This window comes from Entelurus aequoreus, linkage group LG10 (genome assembly GCF_033978785.1).
Source record: "Entelurus aequoreus isolate RoL-2023_Sb linkage group LG10, RoL_Eaeq_v1.1, whole genome shotgun sequence".
In the NCBI taxonomy this organism is placed as follows: Eukaryota; Metazoa; Chordata; class Actinopteri; order Syngnathiformes; family Syngnathidae; genus Entelurus; species Entelurus aequoreus.
Window position 1 is genome coordinate 23,783,023 of NC_084740.1, and position 19,951 is coordinate 23,802,973.

Consider the following 19,951-nt stretch of genomic DNA (forward strand, 5'->3'; position numbering starts at 1 on the left):
CAAACCATTCCCGTACTATGGAGGATCTTTGACTAGCAGTTTTGCAGTAGGTTCCTTAAAACAGCAAACCACTTAAGTAATGTAAAGGATCTTTGAGTAGTGTTTTTGTAGTTGATTCCTAAAAATAGCAAGCCATTCCCGTACTATAGAGGATTTTTAAGTCACATTTTTACTGTCCTGTAGATTTCTAAAAACACCCAATCACTCTTGATTTATAGAGGATCTTTGACAAGCAGTTTTGCAGTAGGTTTTTAAAAACAGCAAACCACTTAAGTAATACAAAGGTCTTTAAAATATTCTTTTTTCAATTGATTCCCAAAGTAGCAAACCATTCCCGTACTATGGAGGATCTTTGAATAGCATTTTTACTCTACTATAGATTCCTAAAAACACTCAATGACTCTTGACATATGAAGGATCTTTGACTAGCAGTTTTGCAGTAGGTTCCTTAAAACAGCGAACCACTTAAGTAACATAAAAGGTCTTTAAGTACTGTCCTGTAGATTTCTAAAAACACTGAATCACTCTTGATTTATAGAGGATCTTTGACAAGCAGTTTTGCAGTAGATTTTTAAAAACAGCAAACCACTTAAGTAATACAAAGGTCCTTAAAATAGTATTTTTGCAATTGATTCCAAAAGTAGCAAACCATTCCCATACTGTGGAGGATCTTTGAATAGCATTTTTACTGTACTGTAGATTCCTAAAAACACTAAATCACTCTTGACGTATGAAGGATCTTTGATTAGCAGTTTTGCAGTAGGTTCCTTAAAACAGCGAATCACTTAAGTAATATAAATGATTGTTCAGTAGTGTTTTTGCAGTTCCATCCATTCATTTTCTACCGCTTGTCCTGTTCGGGGTCGCAATTGATTCCTAAAAATATCAAGCCATTCCCGTACTATAGAGAATCGTTAAGTCACATTTTACTGTCTTGTAGATTTCTAAAAACACACAATCACTCTTGATTTATAGAGGATCTTTGACAAGCAGTTTTGCAGTAGGTTTTTAAAAAAAGCAAACCACTTAAGTAATACAAAGGTCTTTAAAATAGTCTTTTTGCAATTGATTCCCAAAGTAGCAAACCATTCCCGTACTATAGAGGATCTTTAAATAGCAGTTTTACTGTACTGTAGATTTCTAAAGACACTGAATCACTCTAGATTTATAGAGGATCTTTGACGAGCAATTGTTAAAGTTAAAGTTAAAGTACCAATGATTGTCACACACACACTATGTGTGGCGAAATTATTCTTTGCATTTTACCCATCACCCTTGATAACCCCCTGGGAGGTGAGGGGAGCAGTGAGCAGCAGCAGTGGCCGCGCCCGGGAATAATTTTTAGTGATTTAACCCCCAATTCCAACCCTTGATGCTCAGTGCCAAGCAGGGAGGTAATGGGTCCCATTTTTTTATAGTCTTTGGTATGACTCGGCCGGGGTTTGAACTCACAACCTACAGATCTCAGGGCGGACACTCTATCCACTAGATTCCTCAAAACAGCAAACCACTCCTTTAATATAGAGGATCTTTGAGTAACATTTTTGCAGTTGACTCCTAAAAACAGTAAATCCCTTCTTTGACTAGTAGTTTTGCAGTAGATTCCTAAAAACAGCATTATTGCTCCTGTAGCATAGAGGATCTTCGAGTAATGTTTTTGCAGTTGACTCCTAAAAACAGCAAACTGATATATCCTGTAGAGAATCTTTGACTAGCAGTTTTGCAGTCGATTCTTTAAAAAAAGAACATCCCCTGCTATATAGAGGATCTTTGATTAGTGTTTTAGCAGATCTTTAAAAAAAGAAAATCACTCCTGTATTATAGTGAATCTTTGACTTTTAGGTTTGCAGTAGATTTTCTAAAAACAGCTAATCACTTATTATATAGAGGATCTTTGGCGAGCTATTTTGCAATGGATTCCTAAATACAGCTGAGTGCTCCTATTATATAAAGGTTTTTGACAATTGTTGTTCGAGTAGGTGCTTAAAAACAACACTGTCCTCTGTTGTATAGAGGATCTTTGACTACCACTTTTGCAAAAGGTCCTTAAATAGCAGAGCAGCTCTGTCAAATAGATACTATTTGACTACCACTTCAAAAGAACTCACATAACGGATAATTTTGTTTGGTTTTTGTTCAGCAGGCTTAGCACTCTTGTCATGTTGAGGATCTTTGACTACTGTTTTTTTTCCCTAAGTCCTTCAAAGGGACCTATTATGCAAAACCAACTTTTCTTACCTGTTATTACCGGCTGTCGTGTATTTGGGATCTGCAATAGTTCCAAACATTTTAAAAATCAAACCATGGAGGCATTGCGGATGGGGTGGCGACTTGTCCAGGGTGTACCCCGCCTTCCGCCCGATTGTAGCTGAGATAGGCTCCAGCGCCCCCCGCGACCCCGAAGGGAATAAGCGGTAGAAAAAGGATACTTACTATGATATATTATTTGTTTATTATTTATTTGTTCACTGTTATGTTACAGAGAACAAGGAAATAGGATAAAATTGCTATGGTATGAAAAAGGGTAGGATTAAATAAGCTCAGCTTCTTCCTACTCCTTTTCGGACGTGCTGTAATGAAACAACTGAAAATATGTGATGAATTACATTGTATCGTATGCATGTTCCAAATAAACTGAAACTGAACTGAACTGAAAAGATTCAAAGAAGAAAAAACCAACAGGTGGTGCCAAATGACTTCTCCCCGAGCGAGTCATAGCTTTTCCTCATGTCACTCATTTTTAATTTCCATTTATCAGTCGATTAATTTTGTCTTGAAAAACATTGTCCCGAAAAACAAGGATCGTCTTATATCCGGGTCAGTATCACACTTTTCCCACCTCATTTTTCCAAAGATGACGCAGCATCCACCTGCCCACTCGGCCTTCTTCTACCTTCTTGTTCCCTCCTCTCACTGTGGCCTCCTTTCAAGGTTGGCCTGACTTTGGGCGTGTTGGATTTACAGCCCCCGTATCTGCCTGCCGCTCAGGGCCCTCGCTGTCAATCTCGGTGAAAAATGGAGGCGGCGGCGGAAGCACATCGCCGGCATGATAAATCCCAAGGAGCCGTGATCTTTTCCCATCGGACCACCTTTACAGTATTTGCAAGCATCCTTAACATCCCTGCTGCTAAGTGTAGCTAAAACCGCAACTATATTAGCCAGCCAACAGTTTTATTAGGCTGCCCGAGCACTTTCATCGCTTAAAAGCTACAACGCACAGTTGGGAAGCTGCCGACTGGAATAGAACTGTGGAGATGTTGCTGTTCTTTTTTTCTTTTTTCTCTTTTAAACATATACCCCGAGTATTGGACGGAGGCACATTTGCATGAAGCAAATAAGTAAACATCATTTTCCACACGGGAGGAAATTGACTGGGGCGCTTTGCCAAGGAGGTTATGCAATGAGATGCGAAGGAGAGGAGGGCGATGGCGATGGTGAAGGCCGGCGGAGGAAGATGAAGAGGAGTTAAGGACAAAGGAAAGAAAAATTGCAGCATGGAAAATGTGCAGAAAATTGAGTAGGAGCAAAGCCTTTGTGTGTTTGTTTACAATGTATTGTCCATCCAGTCAGCAGTGGGAAATAAAGAACATGTATTGGGATTATTTTAATTACTGACAGAATGTTCATATTTTTATTATATTTGATAATGTTTCAGGTTGGGTTTTTTTAAGTGTTTTTTAACTTTATCGTATACATTATTTCCTGCATCAACTTTTCTACTCTCAATATTTTGGAGAGCCCAATTTCTTAACATTTAGCATACTGTATATATAATAATATATAATATAATATATTAATATAATAATAATAACATATTAATATATTTCACAACATTTTCTCTAAATAAATAATGTTTTAATGGACTATATTATAGGACTTTCAAACTCAACTCAACTGGAGGGAGAGTCATTCTTTTTTTATTGTTTCAGTTTCACAAATTTACCAAAACGTCACTGTGGAGTTATTGAGTCTGTTTAGCTGATTGGAGCTAGCTTCCGCAGCTAGTGGGTTCATGACGATGACTTCTGTTTTGTTTGATCGGACGTATTACTGCCATATGACAGGCACAGTTTGAAAACAAACAGGTATGTAAATAAACATTTACAAAATATTTTGTACCAGTGTACAGTATATCTGCGGCTTATGGTACTAAATCATGTCAAAATATTTATTTATTCAAAAATTTTGTGCATGCTCTCTAGAGCCTGGAAATTACGGTTTTCATTTAATTTCCTGTCCAGCGCTCTTAATTTTGTTTCTACTCATTTACTCTGAGCGCTGGCTGCCTGGTTGCCAGTCAGGCTGCTTCTTATGCTAGCTAACCCCGTCTTCTGGATTGGGCTGGATCTTTGTGATTTTTGCTCTCGGCCTGAACGTGTCATGCTTCCTGTGCACTTCCCTGCTGCACTATTTTAGATTTTGTCAATAAATTATTTGTTTTAGTCTCTGCATCCTGTGGTCCAGACCAACAACACCCAAGGCCAGATCGTCACAGTATACATACATGTTGAATTATAAAACTAATTCTTATTAGTTGACTGTGATTTACTGTTTATTTGATAAGTATTGTCTCAATTAGTTTAATATTTACTCTTGATACTTATTTTCTAATGGAATAAGATACAAATAGAGGCTAGAAATCCCTTTTTTTGGACTTTAGATATTGCACAGATTGACGTTATGCGTGACGATGACGGGAGAGTACTGTTGGTATATGGAAAAACACAACAGCCACTCAACACCCAAAATCACAGACGCCGTACGACTTCAAAACATGTCTCCTGCGTATTGAACAGAGAAGAACACAGCCCCATTGGTCCACGGCTGCCTTTCATGTCTCTATTAGCTCTGTCGATTGTTTATCAAAAGCGGCGAGCGGACAATAGTGGCAGGGCATATGAAAGGTTGTACTGTGAGAGCCTGCTTTAAAATTCATGACGGGTTAATGGTATGTTGGTGGCGGCGACGTTCTGCCCCGATGGAGTAGCCATGTAGCGGGGGGGGGGGGGGGGGGGGGCATGTTGCTTTGAATGAGTACTAAGCAGTTCTTATTCTGAGAGGTAATTCATATTATAATTAACTTTTCAATCACAGCTGATTAATTAGGACAGGGCCTTGTCTGTAATTAAGCATCTATTTTACACCCAATTTAGAATCAGCGGTTATCCAGTCATTTTTGGCAGCCTTTTCTGCACATTCTAGTTAGTTGCTCTCCAAGCTTCCATTTTGGACTATTTTACAACAATCTTGAATAATATTTAATGTTGCCACAATTTCAGATCCAAAATCTAGCCTTGGTGCCGACGTTTAGACAGCCAAAGTGCTTTTAGTAAACCGTACTGCAGGGAACACGTTGATTTGGGTGTGTTGCTTTAATGCTAATTAGCCGTGTTTGTCTGTAATGGGGGCCAGCCAGCTTTTAGCTTGGTGGTCAGCACACTTGCCTCTCATGCTGATGACCAGGGTTCGCGTCCCCGTGCGGAATGGGATAAAGGCAGAGGGCCGAACCAGCTGGGTTACATTTCCGTGGTTGTATGTCTCCAAGAAGGAGAGCATTTGTGTACTTTTTACTATGGGTGCATGATAATTGTAGGACCAATAGTTACAGGGACAATATTAGTAATTATGACGTCACGCCAATAAACCAGAAAGAAATAGCTCCATTAACCAATCCTTTAAACAAAAAAAAAAACTGTCCAATGAGGCGAGATTCAGATAGTCCAACTTAAAAAAAATATAAATATAAATAAGTTACACATTGTTTTAACCAAGTACCACCTCAAAAAACCTTGGCTCTCCAAGTATCACCATAATGACAAACATTGAAATACAGCCTAGTAGGCCTAAATATTCATTAAAAACAAGGCAGAGTTTTAATTTAAGAAGTATATTCAATATTTTGGCCACTGTAACATTACAGACAGTTTGAACAGTAACACTATGTTTGAATATTTAATTAAGTGATTATTTGGCGTACCGCTAGATGGAGCCCGCGTACCACTCAGTTTGAGAATCACTGAATTACAGTATCGGTCTTGAGAAGTTATCCGTATAGGCTTGAAAAAAAATCCCTACTTTTTACACATACACTGCAGCTCTGCACTAGTCCAACATAACAAAAGCCATATATCATTGAAAACAACGTAACATTTCAAGACGTGTAGTGAAGCCTGCTTATTGCAACGTAAGACTAAGCCGTCCAAAATGTCTATCTTGGCCACTGAATGCAATGCAATACTTGTATACATATCAAGTAATACACAAATACATTTTACGAAGAAGTTGCTCACGTCAATAGTCTGTAGCTTTAATGCTACGACAGAATGTGTGGCTCCAAGAAGTGTCACTTTTTCCATCTACACTGTAACTCTGCACTTGCACACAGATGTCATATATCACATACTATAACGTACCAATTTAAGATGTGTAGTGAAGCCGGCTTATTGCAATGTAGGAAAAATATCAACTGTTTACACCAGTTGCATACAAACTACGGCCCGCGGGCCACATGCAGCCCGCTTGCGTCTTTAATTTGGCCCGCGAGACGTCATAAGTTTAATAAGGAATGTGGTTCCAGGGAAATTACAATTGTTTTTTAAACGTCAGTCTAAAGCTACTGCATCATTGCCATCTTGTGGACAACATGAGTAGTTCACATCTATGGCAACTTAACAAGTTGTGAATGTCACCAAGCGCAGCATTTACTTATGACACAACGCAAACAACCTTCCCTAGTCATGGTGCAACAAAAAAAAAATCAAACCAACACAAAATGTTAACAGATATGGTCACACATAACACAATACAACACAATTTGTTGATATTCTAAAAAAAAAAAAAACGTCCATGCACCATAAAGCAATTCAGAATTACACCCCTTTAAATCCATTACAAAGCATGATAGGAAAAATGCAAAAGACTATCTCCACACTTATCCATGTGGGGCGCATTTTAGCTGCTTGATATGTCTGATTGATTACAAAACTTTAAAGAGGTTGTAAGTAAACATGTAGTAGTCCAATTTTCACATACACTTAATATCCAATTATATTAATTATTTATCCATTCTGAGCAGCACGGTGGAACAGAGGCTAGTGCATGTGCCTCACAATACAAAGGTCCTGAGTTCAATCCCGGGCTCGGGATCTTTCTGTGTGGAGTTTGCAAGTTATCCTCGTGACTGGGTGGGTTCCCTCCGGGTACTCCGGCTTCCTCCCACCTCCAAAGACATGCACCTGGGGATAGGTTGATTGGCAACACTAAATTGGCCCTAGTGTGTGAATGTGAGTGTGAATGTGGTCTGTCTATCTGTGTTGGCCCTGTGATGAGGTAGCGACTTGTTCAGGGTGTACCCCGCCTTCCGCCCGAATGCAGCTGAGATAGGCTCCAGCACCCCCCGTGACCCCAAAAGGGACAAGCGGTAGAAAATGGATGGATGGATGGATGGATGGATATATCCATTCTATTAATATGTACACCTATGTATATATAGGTATATATAAATAAATTATATATATATATATATATATATATATATATATATATATATATATATATATATATATATATATATATATATATATATATATATATATATATATGTACATACATATACATATATATATATATATGTACATACATATACATATATATATATATGTACATACATATATATATATATATGTACATACATATACATATATATATATATATATATATATATATATATATATATATATATATATATATATATATATATATATATATATATATATATATATATATATATATATATATATATATATGTACATACATATACATATATATATATATATATATATATATATATATATATATATATATATATATATATATATATATATATATATATATATATATATATATATATATATATATATATATATACACACACACATACATAATTACTTTAAATGCAGTTGGCTTTTGGCCCTCGAGCATACCGGTATTTATTTAGCCCAATGCGGCCCCCAGGGCAAAAAGGACACCCCTGGTATACACAAATTATATGTTGACATATGCAATCAGAAACATAACTCTGAACAGCTAGCACAAATGATCTGAGAAGCTAGCACCAATCCTGGTCACTTTGTGTCCGTTCCAGCATGCTCATCCGTCACCAACTAATGCAAGAGAAGCACGCCTTATGTTACCTTTCCAAACAACGGTAAGAAAAACCTGAGGTGAATAATTCAGCGAGGCTGTGAGATAGCTTTATTTCATGTCTACTGAAACCTGGTCTTCTTTCATGAAAAATTGAAATAAAAAGACAGGAGTTGGAAAACTAGGCTGGGTCAAACTACACCTCTGTCGGTATCCCCCACCCCAACCCGCCCTTCACCCTCGGAGAAAACGAAGCCTCTCCATAACAGTGTGAGGTGGATCTGCTCATGCATCAGAATCCCCCATCAAATATTTATCAGGGAGCAGCAGTGATTTTGACCGTGTGCTCATGCTTTTGACAGCGCTCGCCCGCCGCAATACTTGCTGGGGAAAACACGGGCACATCCAATATGGTGGCACAATAACATTCATCATTCAACTCGGCTGCATACAAACTGCCATCAGCTAAAACAATACAGTCAAATATTGACTTTTTTTTTTCCCTTTAAAGCAAAAGCAATCATGTAAAATAACAAGGTTGTGACACATTCTGTCGCAGTGTTCGGATAGTGTCATGAGAATATGTAATATTTTAGGTTGATTCTCTGTATATGTATGCATAAGACAAGTTTTTTTCAACCTTTTTTGAGCCAAGGCACATTTTTTGCGTTGAAAAAATGCGGAGGCACACCACCAGTAGAAATCATTAAAAACGAAACTTAGTTGACAATAAAAAGTCGTCGCAATTGTTGGATATGACTTTAAACCATAACCAACCATGCATCACTATAGCTCTTGTCTCAAAGTAGGTGTACTGTCACGACCTGTCACATCTCACCATGACTTACTTTGAGTTTTTGCTGTTTTCCTGTGTGTAGTGTTTTAGTTCTTGTCTTGCGCTCTTATTTTGGTGGCTTTTCCTGTTTTGTTGGTGTTTTCCTGTAGCAGTTTCATGTCTTCCTTAAGCGCTATTGCCCGCATCTGCTTTGTTTTAGCAATCAAAACTATTTAAGTTGTTGCTATCCTTCTTTGTGGGAACATTGTTGATTGTCATGTAATGTTCCGATGTACTTTGTGGACGTCGTCTTTGCTCCACAGTAAGTCTTCGCTGTCGTCCAGCATTCTGTTTTTGTTTACTTTGTAGCCAGTTAGGTTTTACTTTCGTTCTGCATAGCATTCTCTAAGCTTCAAAGCACTTCAATCTTAGGGGCACTCACCTTCTGTTTATTTTTGGTTTAAGCATTAGATATGATGACAAACCCTCGTCGTCTCACAAGACGTGTTTCCGACATCTACAAAGCAATTAGCTACCGGCTGCCACCTACTGAAATGGAAGAGTGTAACACGGTTACACTGCGGAGCTCTAGACGGCACCAACACTCAACAACGGCAAATTATTTGCAGACTAAAATTACTGGTTTGCAAAAAATATTTTTACCCCAAATAGGTGAAATTACATAATCTCCCACGAGTGTGCCGCGGCACAGTGGTTGAAAAACACTGGCATAAGACTATTCAGTGATGGGAGTGGTTTTTGTTGTAGTTCTCCCAGTATTTATTTATGTAATTATGGTTTTCTATGTACTTAAAAAAAAAAAATGACATTCACAGATTTTTATTTTATATTTTAAAATATATACACTACCGTTCAAAAGTTTGGGGTCACATTGAAATGTCCTTATTTTTGAAGGAAAAGCACTGTACTTTTCAATGAAGATAACTTTAAACTAGTCTTAACTTTAAAGAAATACACTCTATACATTGCTAATGTTGTAAATGACTATTCTAGCTGCAAATGTCTGGTTTTTGGTGCAATATCTACATAGGTGTATAGAGGCCCATTTCCAGCAACTATCACTCCAGTGTTCTAATGGTACAATGTGTTTGCTCATTGGCTCAGAAGGCTAATTGATGATTAGAAAACCCTTGTGCTATCATGTTCACACATCTGAAAACAGTTTAGCTCGTTACAGAAGCTACAAAACTGACCTTCCTCTGAGCAGATTGAGTTTCTGGAGCATCACATTTGTGGGGTCAATTAAACGCTCAAAATGGCCAGAAAAAGAGAACTTTCATCTGAAACTCGACAGTCTATTCTTGTTCTTAGAAATGAAGGCTATTCCACAAAATTGTTTGGGTGACCCCAAACTTTTGAACAGTAGTGTATATATATATATATTTTTTTTTTAAAGGACAAGATATTGTGTAAATTTGTGAAATCATTAGAAAAAAGTACATAATATGTAATATCGTTAATTAGAATAAGCTCTTTATTTGGAACGAGTGCTAGTCGACAACTAGTTTGACGCATAAACAAAGGATCCTAATTACATTTCAATTAAAAGGGAGTCATGAAAAAAACATTCTGTCCCCTAGCGGGAACCTCTGAGTTTGCCACAGGAATATGCCGCTGTTTTTAATAATGTTATGAATTAAAACAGTCACATTCCATTATTGCGACACAGCTAAAAAGAACAGCAGCCCTGCATGAGTCACACCATTTGCACATCCTCATCATATCTGCGTGCCGCACATTGGCCAAATCTCTGTGACATTAGGCGACGTCTTTTAACCGCCAGCTCGCAGCGTCGCAAGTCAACTGAAGCGAGCTCCCTTAGAAAATAAGTCTCCGGCATGGATCAGAGGACACATCTTCATGCTCGAGCAGGCACATTTAAAATGCCACCAAAACACCGTCCCGGATTTTCGCCCTCAGTCAAATGACATCAAAGTGCTCACTTACAGGTCCCTAAATGCACCACAGTTATGAAACAAAAGCAGCAGGGGATAAGCATCCTGGTTAGCTTAGCATTAGAAGTGTGTGTGTTGTTATGCTAAAAAGTGACTAACTCGGTCTTAATTGAATGAGGTGGAGTGTGTTTCTACGCACAGTGATGCAGTGTGACAGTTATCAACATCCCCTGGCTAGGTGGAGGACATGGTTGGAATTAAGGAGCGTCACTGCTGGCACACCAAGATGGTGGAGGAGATGACTCACAGTCGGACACTTCAAAACAGGACTGTCTAAACTTTTTTTCCAAATGCTGAAAAAAAATGGAGTAGACCTTGCATACTTGCAATTCGTCATCCAAAAATCAATTCTTAGACCAAATTAAAATGTATTTATTTCTTTATTTTTCTCCAAACATAGGCATTTGTTTTCCAAAGATGACACATTTCATCCACCCTGATATTTCAGCTATATCTCTATCAATTGTGTCTTTTGTCTGTATTTCTCTACATTTTTTGTTAGATTATTTTTCTACAAAAACCAACAATGAGCAAAATGCTTGTCTACTTTGTTTAAGAGTAGAAACTGTGTTTTTGTCTGTTATTAGGGACACAATAAACACAGAGAAAATCATACAATTACGAGAAAAGATGCATAAAGTTAAAAGAGCAAAATTGTATTATACAGTACAGGCCAAAAGTTTGGACACACCACATTCACAACACAACTGATGGTCCCATCCCCATTTATAAAGCAAGAAATTCCACTAATCAACCCTGAAAAGCTGTAATCAGAGCAAAGAGTGGCTATTTTGAAGAAACTAGACTATAAAACATGTTTTAAGTTTAAGTTTTAAGTTATTTCACCTTTTGTTTTTAAGTTATTTCACCTTTTTGTTGTTAAGTACATAACTCCACATGTGTTCTTTCATAGTTTTGATGCCTTCAGTGACAATACGATGTAAATAGTCATGAAAATAAAGAAAACACATTTAATGAAAAGATGTGTCCAAACTTTTGGCCTGTACCATATATTTGGGGGAACTGTACATAAAAAAGTCGTAATATTAAGACATATATGAGTTGAAAAAGGATAATGTAATAATAATATGTGGTACTTGTATAAAATACTTCTGTAGTCAGTTCCTGTGTAATATTGACTCATAAAAAGTAAAGATGCCACCCGATGTCAGGATGCCACCCGAACGCCTCGCTCGGGAGGTGTTTAGGGCACGTCCGACCGGTAGGAGGCCACGGGGAAGACCCAGGACACGTTGGGAAGACTATGTCTCCCGGCTGGGGAGAGGGAAGTCCCTGCTTAGGCTGCTGCCCCTGCGACCCGACCTCGGATAAGCGGAAGAAGATGGATGGAAAAAGTAAAGAAAAAAAATTCTCAGGATTTACCGCCCTTTATTGGTATTAAATTTAGCCTTTATTCTTGCAAAAATATGTATTTTTTTATAATACACCTTTTTATGTAAAGTCACGACTTAATTCTCGTGACCTCGCAACTTTATTTCATGTAACATTACAACGTTACTCTCTGATATTTAGGGGGGACTAAGTGTACAGAATAACGTCGTACTATTATGAGAAAAAGTTGGAGGAAGGATAAATAATTAAATCTGATAATGTTATTAAATAGAATACTTCTGTAGTTAATTCCTATTGAGTTGTAAAATATACACATTTTCTTCTCAAAATAATACCAATTTTTCCTCGAAAAAATTATAACTTTTACATCACATCTTTTTTCTCATATTACATCTTTTTGTTAATACGTTTAGACGTTATTCTTTTATAAAGGACAGAATTTTACTCGTAACCTTTCCTCTTTTTTCTATTTTCTTTATTTATTTATTTATTTGACAGGGACAGTACAATTAAACATTGCTACCCATGTCCCTGGTTAGGCTTTTAAAGAAAAGTTGAGAAAAGTGAAAAACGGATTAAAGACAGGATTAAGACAAGTAAAAAATAAAAATACATTTTTGGCCCCATTTGTCCATACTACATCCAGTTCTAGTGCTCACACTTCTGATTTTCATTATGTAACATTAAGTTATTTTCCTATATTTGGAGAGGATGGGAGGGACTGTAGAGAATGACGTGACATGACTTTTTCTCGGAAAAAAATTAGAACTTGATTGTTGTAATATTACATTTTTTTTGTCATGATACAGCAACTTTTTGTCATTAATTTTGGATTTTACTATTGTAAAAGTATGTCTCTTTTCTCTATTAAAATAAAATACTTCTGTATTCAGCTACTTCATAATAATAATAATAATAAAAATCACGTGATATTTTGTTTGCTGGGAACGTCTGGCAGAGTCTCCTGTCAGAGAGAGTTTCAATTCCCACCTCCGGAAGAACTTTGAACATGTCACGAGGGAGGTGCTGGACATTGAGTCCGAATGGACCATGTTCCGCACCTCTATTGTTGAGGCGGCTGATTGGAGCTGTGGCCGCAAGGTAGTTGGTGCCTGTCGTGGCGGTAATCCTAGAACCCGTTGGTGGACACCGGCGGTGAGGGATGCCGTCAAGCTGAAGAAGGAGTCCTATCGGGTTCTTCTGGCTCATAGGACTCCTGAGGCAGCGGACAAGTACCGACAGGCCAAGCGGTGTGCGGCTTCGGCGGTCGCGGAGGCAAAAACTCGGACATGGGAGGAGTTCTGGGAAGCCATGGAAAACGACTTCCGGACGGCTTCGAAGCGATTCTGGACCACTATCCGCCGCCTCAGGAAGGGGAAGCAGTGCACTGTCAACACCGTGTATGGTGAGGATGGTGTTCTGCTGACCTCGACTGCGGATGTTGTGGATCGGTGGAGGGAATACTTCGAAGACCTCCTCAATCCCACCAACACGTCTTCCTATGAGGAAGTAGTGCCTGGGGAATCTGTGGTGGGCTCTCCTATTTCTGGGGCTGAGGTTGCTGAGGTAGTTAAAAAGCTCCTCGGTGGCAAGGCCCCGGGGGTGGATGAGATCCGCCCAGAGTTCCTTAAGGCTCTGGATGCTGTGGGGCTGTCTTGGTTGACAAGACTCTGCAGCATCGCGTGGACATCGGGGGCGGTACCTCTGGATTGGCAGACCGGGGTGGTGGTTCCTCTCTTTAACAAGGGGAACCGGAGGGTGTGTTCTAACTATCGTGGGATCACACTCCTCAGCCTTCCCGGTAAGGTCTATTCAGGTGTGCTGGAGAGGAGGCTACGCCGGATAGTCGAACCTCGGATTCAGGAGGAACAGTGTGGTTTTCGTCCTGGTCGTGGAACTGTGGACCAGCTCTATACTCTCGGCAGGGTCCTTGAGGGTGCATGGGAGTTTGCCCAACCAGTCTACATGTGTTTTGTGGACTTGGAGAAGGCATTCGACCGTGTCCCTCGGGAAGTCCTGTGGGGAGTGCTCAGAGAGTATGGGGTATCGGACTGTCTGATTGTGGCGGTCCGCTCCCTGTATGATCAGTGCCAGAGTTTGGTCCGCATTGCCGGCAGTAAGTCGGACACGTTTCCAGTGAGAGTTGGACTCCGCCAAGGCTGCCCTTCGTCACGATTCTGTTCATAACTTTTATGGACAGAATTTCTAGGCGCAGTCAAGGCGTTGAGGGGATCTGGTTTGGTGGCTGCTTTTTGCAGATGATGTGGTCCTGATGGCTTCATCTGGCCAGGATCTTCAGCTCTCGCTGGATCGTTTCGCAGCTGAGTGTGAAGCGACTGGGATGAGAATCAGCACCTCCAAGTCCAAATCCATGGTTCTCGCCCGGAAAAGGGTGGAGTGCCATCTCCGGGTTGCGGAGGAGACCCTGCCCCAAGTGGAGGAGTTCAAGTACCTCGGAGTCTTGTTCACGAGTGAGGGAAGAGTGGATCGTGAGATCGACAGGCGGATCGGTGCGGCGTCTTCAGTAATGCGGACGCTGTATCGATCCGTTGTGGTGAAGAAGGAGCTGAGCCGGAAGGCAAAGCTCTCAATTTACCGGTCGATCTACGTTCCCATCCTCACCTATGGTCATGAGCTTTGGGTTATGACCGAAAGGACAAGATCACGAGTACAAGCGGCCGAAATGAGTTTCCTCCGCCGGGTGGCGGGGCTCTCCCTTAGAGATAGGGTGAGAAGCTCTGCCATCCGGGGGGAGCTCATAGTAAAGCCGCTGCTCCTCCACATCGAGAGGAGCCAGATGAGGTGGTTCGGGCATCTGGTCAGGATGCCACCCGAACGCCTCCCTAGGGAGGTGTTTAGGGCATGTCCGACCGGTAGGAGGCCACGGGGAAGACCCAGGACACGTTGGGAAGACTATGTCTCCCGGCTGGCCTGGGAACGCCTCGGGATCCCCCGGGAGGAGCTGGACGAAGTGGCTGGGGAGAGGGAAGTCTGGGCTTCCCTGCTTAAGCTGCTGCCCCCGCGACCCGACCTCGGATAAGCGGAAGAAGATGGATGGATGGATGGATGGACGTGATATTTCGAGTTTTTCTCCAAAAAATATATAATTTAGATCTTGTAACATTACATCTTTTTTGTCTGATAATACAAAATTGTTATTATCAAATTTAGATTTTACTATTGTAAAATAAAAAAAACTTTCTCGCAATATTATGACTTTTTCCTGTAAAATGGCAACCTTATTCTGTAACCTTGAAACCTTTTTTCACGTAACATTACGACGTTATTCTCCTAATTTCCCCACTTTTTTACTGCAAAATGGCAACTTTTTTGTTCTACAAAATTCAAATGTCAAAAAACAGTACAGCCCTAGTACTACAGTTAGTGTTGTCCTGATACCAATATTTTGGTACCGGTACCAAAATTATTTTGATACTTTTCGGTACTTTTCTAAATAAAGGGGACCACAAAAAATTGCATTATTGGCTTTATTTTAACCAAGAATCTTACGGTACATTAAACATATGTTTCTTATTGGAAGTTTGTCCTTAAATAAAATAGTGAACATACAAGACAACTTGTCTTTTATTAGTAAGTAAACAAACAAAGGCTCCTAATTAGTCTGCTGACATATGCAGTAACATATTGTGTCATTTTCCATTCTATTATTTTGTCAAAATTATTAAGGACAAGTGGTAGAAAATGAATTATTAATCTACTTGTTCATTTACTGTTAATATCTGCTTACTTTCTCTTTTAACATGTTCTATCTACACTTCTGTTCAAATGCAATAATCACTTATTCTTCTGTTGTTTGATACTCTACATTAGTTTTGGATGAGACCACAAATTTGGGTATCAATCCGATACCAAGTCGTTACAGGATCATACATTGGTCATATTCAAAGTCCTCATGTGTCCAGGGACATATTTCCTGAGTTTATAAACGTAATATAAATTTTAAAAAAACAAAGAAGATGTGATGCCAAAATATATTGATGTAATCATAATAGTATCGACTAGATACGCTACTGTACTTTGTAGCATTACAGTGGATATTAGGTGTAGATCCACCAATATTTTTATCGTTTGTTTACCACACCGTTACTTTTCAGATGCGGTATAGTACCGAATATGATTCATTAGGATTGTGGTACTATACTATTACCGGTATACCGTACAACCCTAACTACAGTATGTTGTGTAAGAGCTCGGCCTACAGTAAAGTTATGTAATTTGCATTACAACCGGAAAACTAGCATTTATTAACCGCTTAAGACGTGCAAATATTGTGTGTGCCATGGCAATGAGTGTCAGACGTGTGGTGAAGCCTGCTTGTTGCACTGTAGGAAAAATCAATGGTGGCCTTACCTGAGCTGAGCGAGATTGTGTCTTTCTCCCATGATACAACGTTGACATAGGCCTCCACAGAAGCAGGGATAATGCACTTGAAGACGGCTACGCTGCCTCGCATAGCCTTCTGGTCAGCCACTCGGACTGTGTAGGGTTCCCTCGAAACTATACAGGAAAGAAAACATGCTGCGATTGTTTATTCCTTCAGAGTTCCAGCGAACCACCAGTTGTGGACTCACCGGCTTTAATGTGGACATCCTGACTCCGGATCTTGCCTGTGGGGTTTTCGGCAGTGCAGTAGTAGGTGTTGTCATGGATCAGCTTGCTGAAGCTGGACGGCAGGAAGTTGAAGATCTGGAGGGTTCCGTTCGGGTGGACGTGACGGATGCCCGGGACATCGTAGATCTCCTCGCCGGTCGCCAGGTACCAGCGCAGCGAGGCGGGGGGCGCGCCCCCAGCAGGACAGGGCACGGAGGTCCCTGTGGTGCTGGCGAATACTACCTCTTGCAGAGATGCATTGACAAAGTACAAGCTGGAATGTTGGTCCTCACTGAAAACTGCAAGAGGAAAGACAGACAAGTGAGTAATTCTCAAGGCACAATAATATAGAAAAGCTTAAAGGCCTACTGAAACCCACTACTACCGACAACGCAGTCTACTAGTTTATACATCAATGATGAAATCTTAACATTGCAACACATGCCAATACGGCCGGGTTAGATTAGTAAAGTGCAATTTTAAATTTCCCGCAAAATATTCTGCTGAAAACGTCTCGGTATGTTGACGTTTGCGCGTGACGTCACGGATTGTAGCGGACATTTTGGGACACCATTGTGGCCAGCTACTAAGTCGTCTGTTTTCATCGCAAAATTCCACAGTATTCTGGACATCTGTGTTGGTGAATCTTTTGCAATTTGTTTAATGAACAATGGAAATAGCAAAGAAGAAAGCTGTAGGTGGGAAGCGGTGTATTAGCGGCCGGCTGCAGCATCACCAACACGTAGCGGCTACGTCGTAGCCGGTGTTTCATTGTTTACATTCCCGAACGATGACAGTCAAGCTTTACCATTGGCCTGTGGAGAACTGGGAGAACAGAGACTCTTACCAGGAGGACTTTGAGTTGGATACGCGGTACCGTGAGTACGCAGCTGCGGCTTCCAAACATTTGATCGCTTGCCCGTACGTGCGTGCCGCTATGTGCATGTCACATACGTAACTTTGGGGAAATATATGTGCTGTATGAACTTTGCGGAGGTGAACGGTACTTTGGGCTGTGGGATTGAGTGTGTTGTGCGGGTGTTTGATTTCTATTGGCGGGTTATATGAACGGGAGGGGGGAGGTGTTTGTAATGCGGTATTAATTTGTGGCATATTAAATATAAGCCTGGTTGTGTTGTGGCTAATAGAGTATATACTGTATATGTCTTGTGTTTATTTACTGTTTTAGTCATTCCCAGCTGAATATCAGGTCCCAACCGCCTCTCACAGCCTCTTCCCTATCTGAATCGCTTCCACTGCCTTCTAGTCATTCACTCTCACTTTCCTCATCCACGAATCTTTCATCCTCGCTCAAATTAATGGGGAAATCGTCGCATTATCGGTCCGAATCACTCTCGCTGCTGGTGGCCATGATTGTAAACAATGTGCAGATGTGAGGAGCTCCACAACCTGTGATGTCACGCTACTTCCGGTACAGGCAAGGCTTTTTTATCAGCGACCAAAAGTTGCAAACTTTATCGTCGATGTTCTCTACTAAATCCTTCCAGCAAAAATATGGCAATATCGCGAAATGATCAAGTATGACACATAGAATGGATCTGCTATCCCCGTTTAAATAAGAAAATCTCATTTCAGTAGGCCTTTAAGAGCAGTCAGTGTGTAGCTATCATAGCTAAAAATTACTCAAAGCACGGCCAGTGTCATCTATATGGTCTTCTTTATCAGCAGAAACTTCCACAAAACGAGGCTCTCCGCTCCAAATGGCCTACAGTGACACTGACAAGCCGGCTAGGACCGTCCCTTGGGGGGAAAAACATTTTAGCGCTTCATAAATTCCTAACCAGCTCTAAAATTTCCTTCTTCTCTGCTCCAGCAGCTTTAACCCAGCAATAAGAGACTCTAAATGTCCCGCTCCTTCCATTGGTCTTTCTCACACACACAAAACACTAATTTCAGTCAATCAAATCCGCTCTTTATTCCAAATGTGAAGATTGTTGCAAGCAATAACAGATATTTGAGGGACTGATTTGCAGATGATGTCCAAACCAGTCTCTGACACAGGGACAAAGTGACGTTACAGTACCTTGGAAGGGGGGGATATTTCCCCAAGTGTGCGAGCTTTCACACATCAGATAAGATCCTTGCCAATGCTAGCATCTGGTACTACATATTAAAAAAAAAAGTACAAAACCCAAAACCAGTGAAGTTGGCACGTTGTGTAAATTGTAAATAAAAACAGAATACAATGATTTGCGAATAATTTTCAACCTATATTCAATAGAATACACTGCAAAGACAAGATACTTAACATTAACATATTTTGCAAATATTCGCTCATTTGGAATTTGATGCTTGCAACATAATTAAAAAAAGCTGGCATAAGTGGCAAAAAGACTGAGAAAGTTGAGGAATGCTCATCAAACACTTATCTGGAACATCCCACAGGAGAACAGGCTAATTGGGAACAGGTGAGTGCCATGGTTGGCTATAAATGAAGCTTCCATGAAATCAATGAAATCATCATCAAACGGTCACCACTTTGTGAACAAATGCGTGAGAAAATTGTCCAACAGTTTAAGAACAACATTTCCCAACGAGCTATTGCAAGGAATTTAGGGATTTCACCATCTACGGTCCGTAATATCATCAAAAGGTTCAGAGAATCTGGAGAAATCACTGCACATAAGCGGCAAGGCCGTGACCTTCGATCCCCCAAGTGGTACTGCATCAAAAAGCGACATCAGTGTGTAAAGGATATCACCACATGAGCTCAGGGACACTTCAGAAAAGCACTGTCAGTAACTACAGTTCGTCACTACATCTGTAAGTGCAAGTTAAAACTCTACTATGCAAAGCCAAAGTCATTTATCAACAACACCCAGAAGGCCTCCGGCGTCGCTGGGCCCGAGCTCATCTAAGATAGACTGATGCAAAGTGGAAAAGTGTTCTGTGGTCTGACGAGTACACATTTCAAATTGTTTTTGGAAACTGTGGACGTCGTCTCCTCTGGACCAAAGTGGAAAATAACTATCCGGATTGTTATAGGCGCAAAGTTCAAAAGCCAGCATCTGTGATGGTATGGGGGTGTATTAGTGCCCAAGGCATGGGTAACTTACACATTTGTGAAGGCACC

The 19,951-nt window shown here is 40.2% G+C and overlaps 1 protein-coding gene across 1 annotated transcript in view; it reads right to left on the reverse strand.

Annotated features, from left to right (window-relative positions):
• LOC133658382 (cell adhesion molecule DSCAM-like) overlaps positions 1-19,951 on the reverse strand; it is a 302,795-nt gene that overhangs the window by 230,088 nt on the left and 52,756 nt on the right. The window contains 2 exon segments of the mRNA XM_062060368.1: positions 16,618-16,764; positions 16,839-17,156. Coding sequence (XP_061916352.1) covers positions 16,618-16,764; positions 16,839-17,156 — 465 coding nt within the window.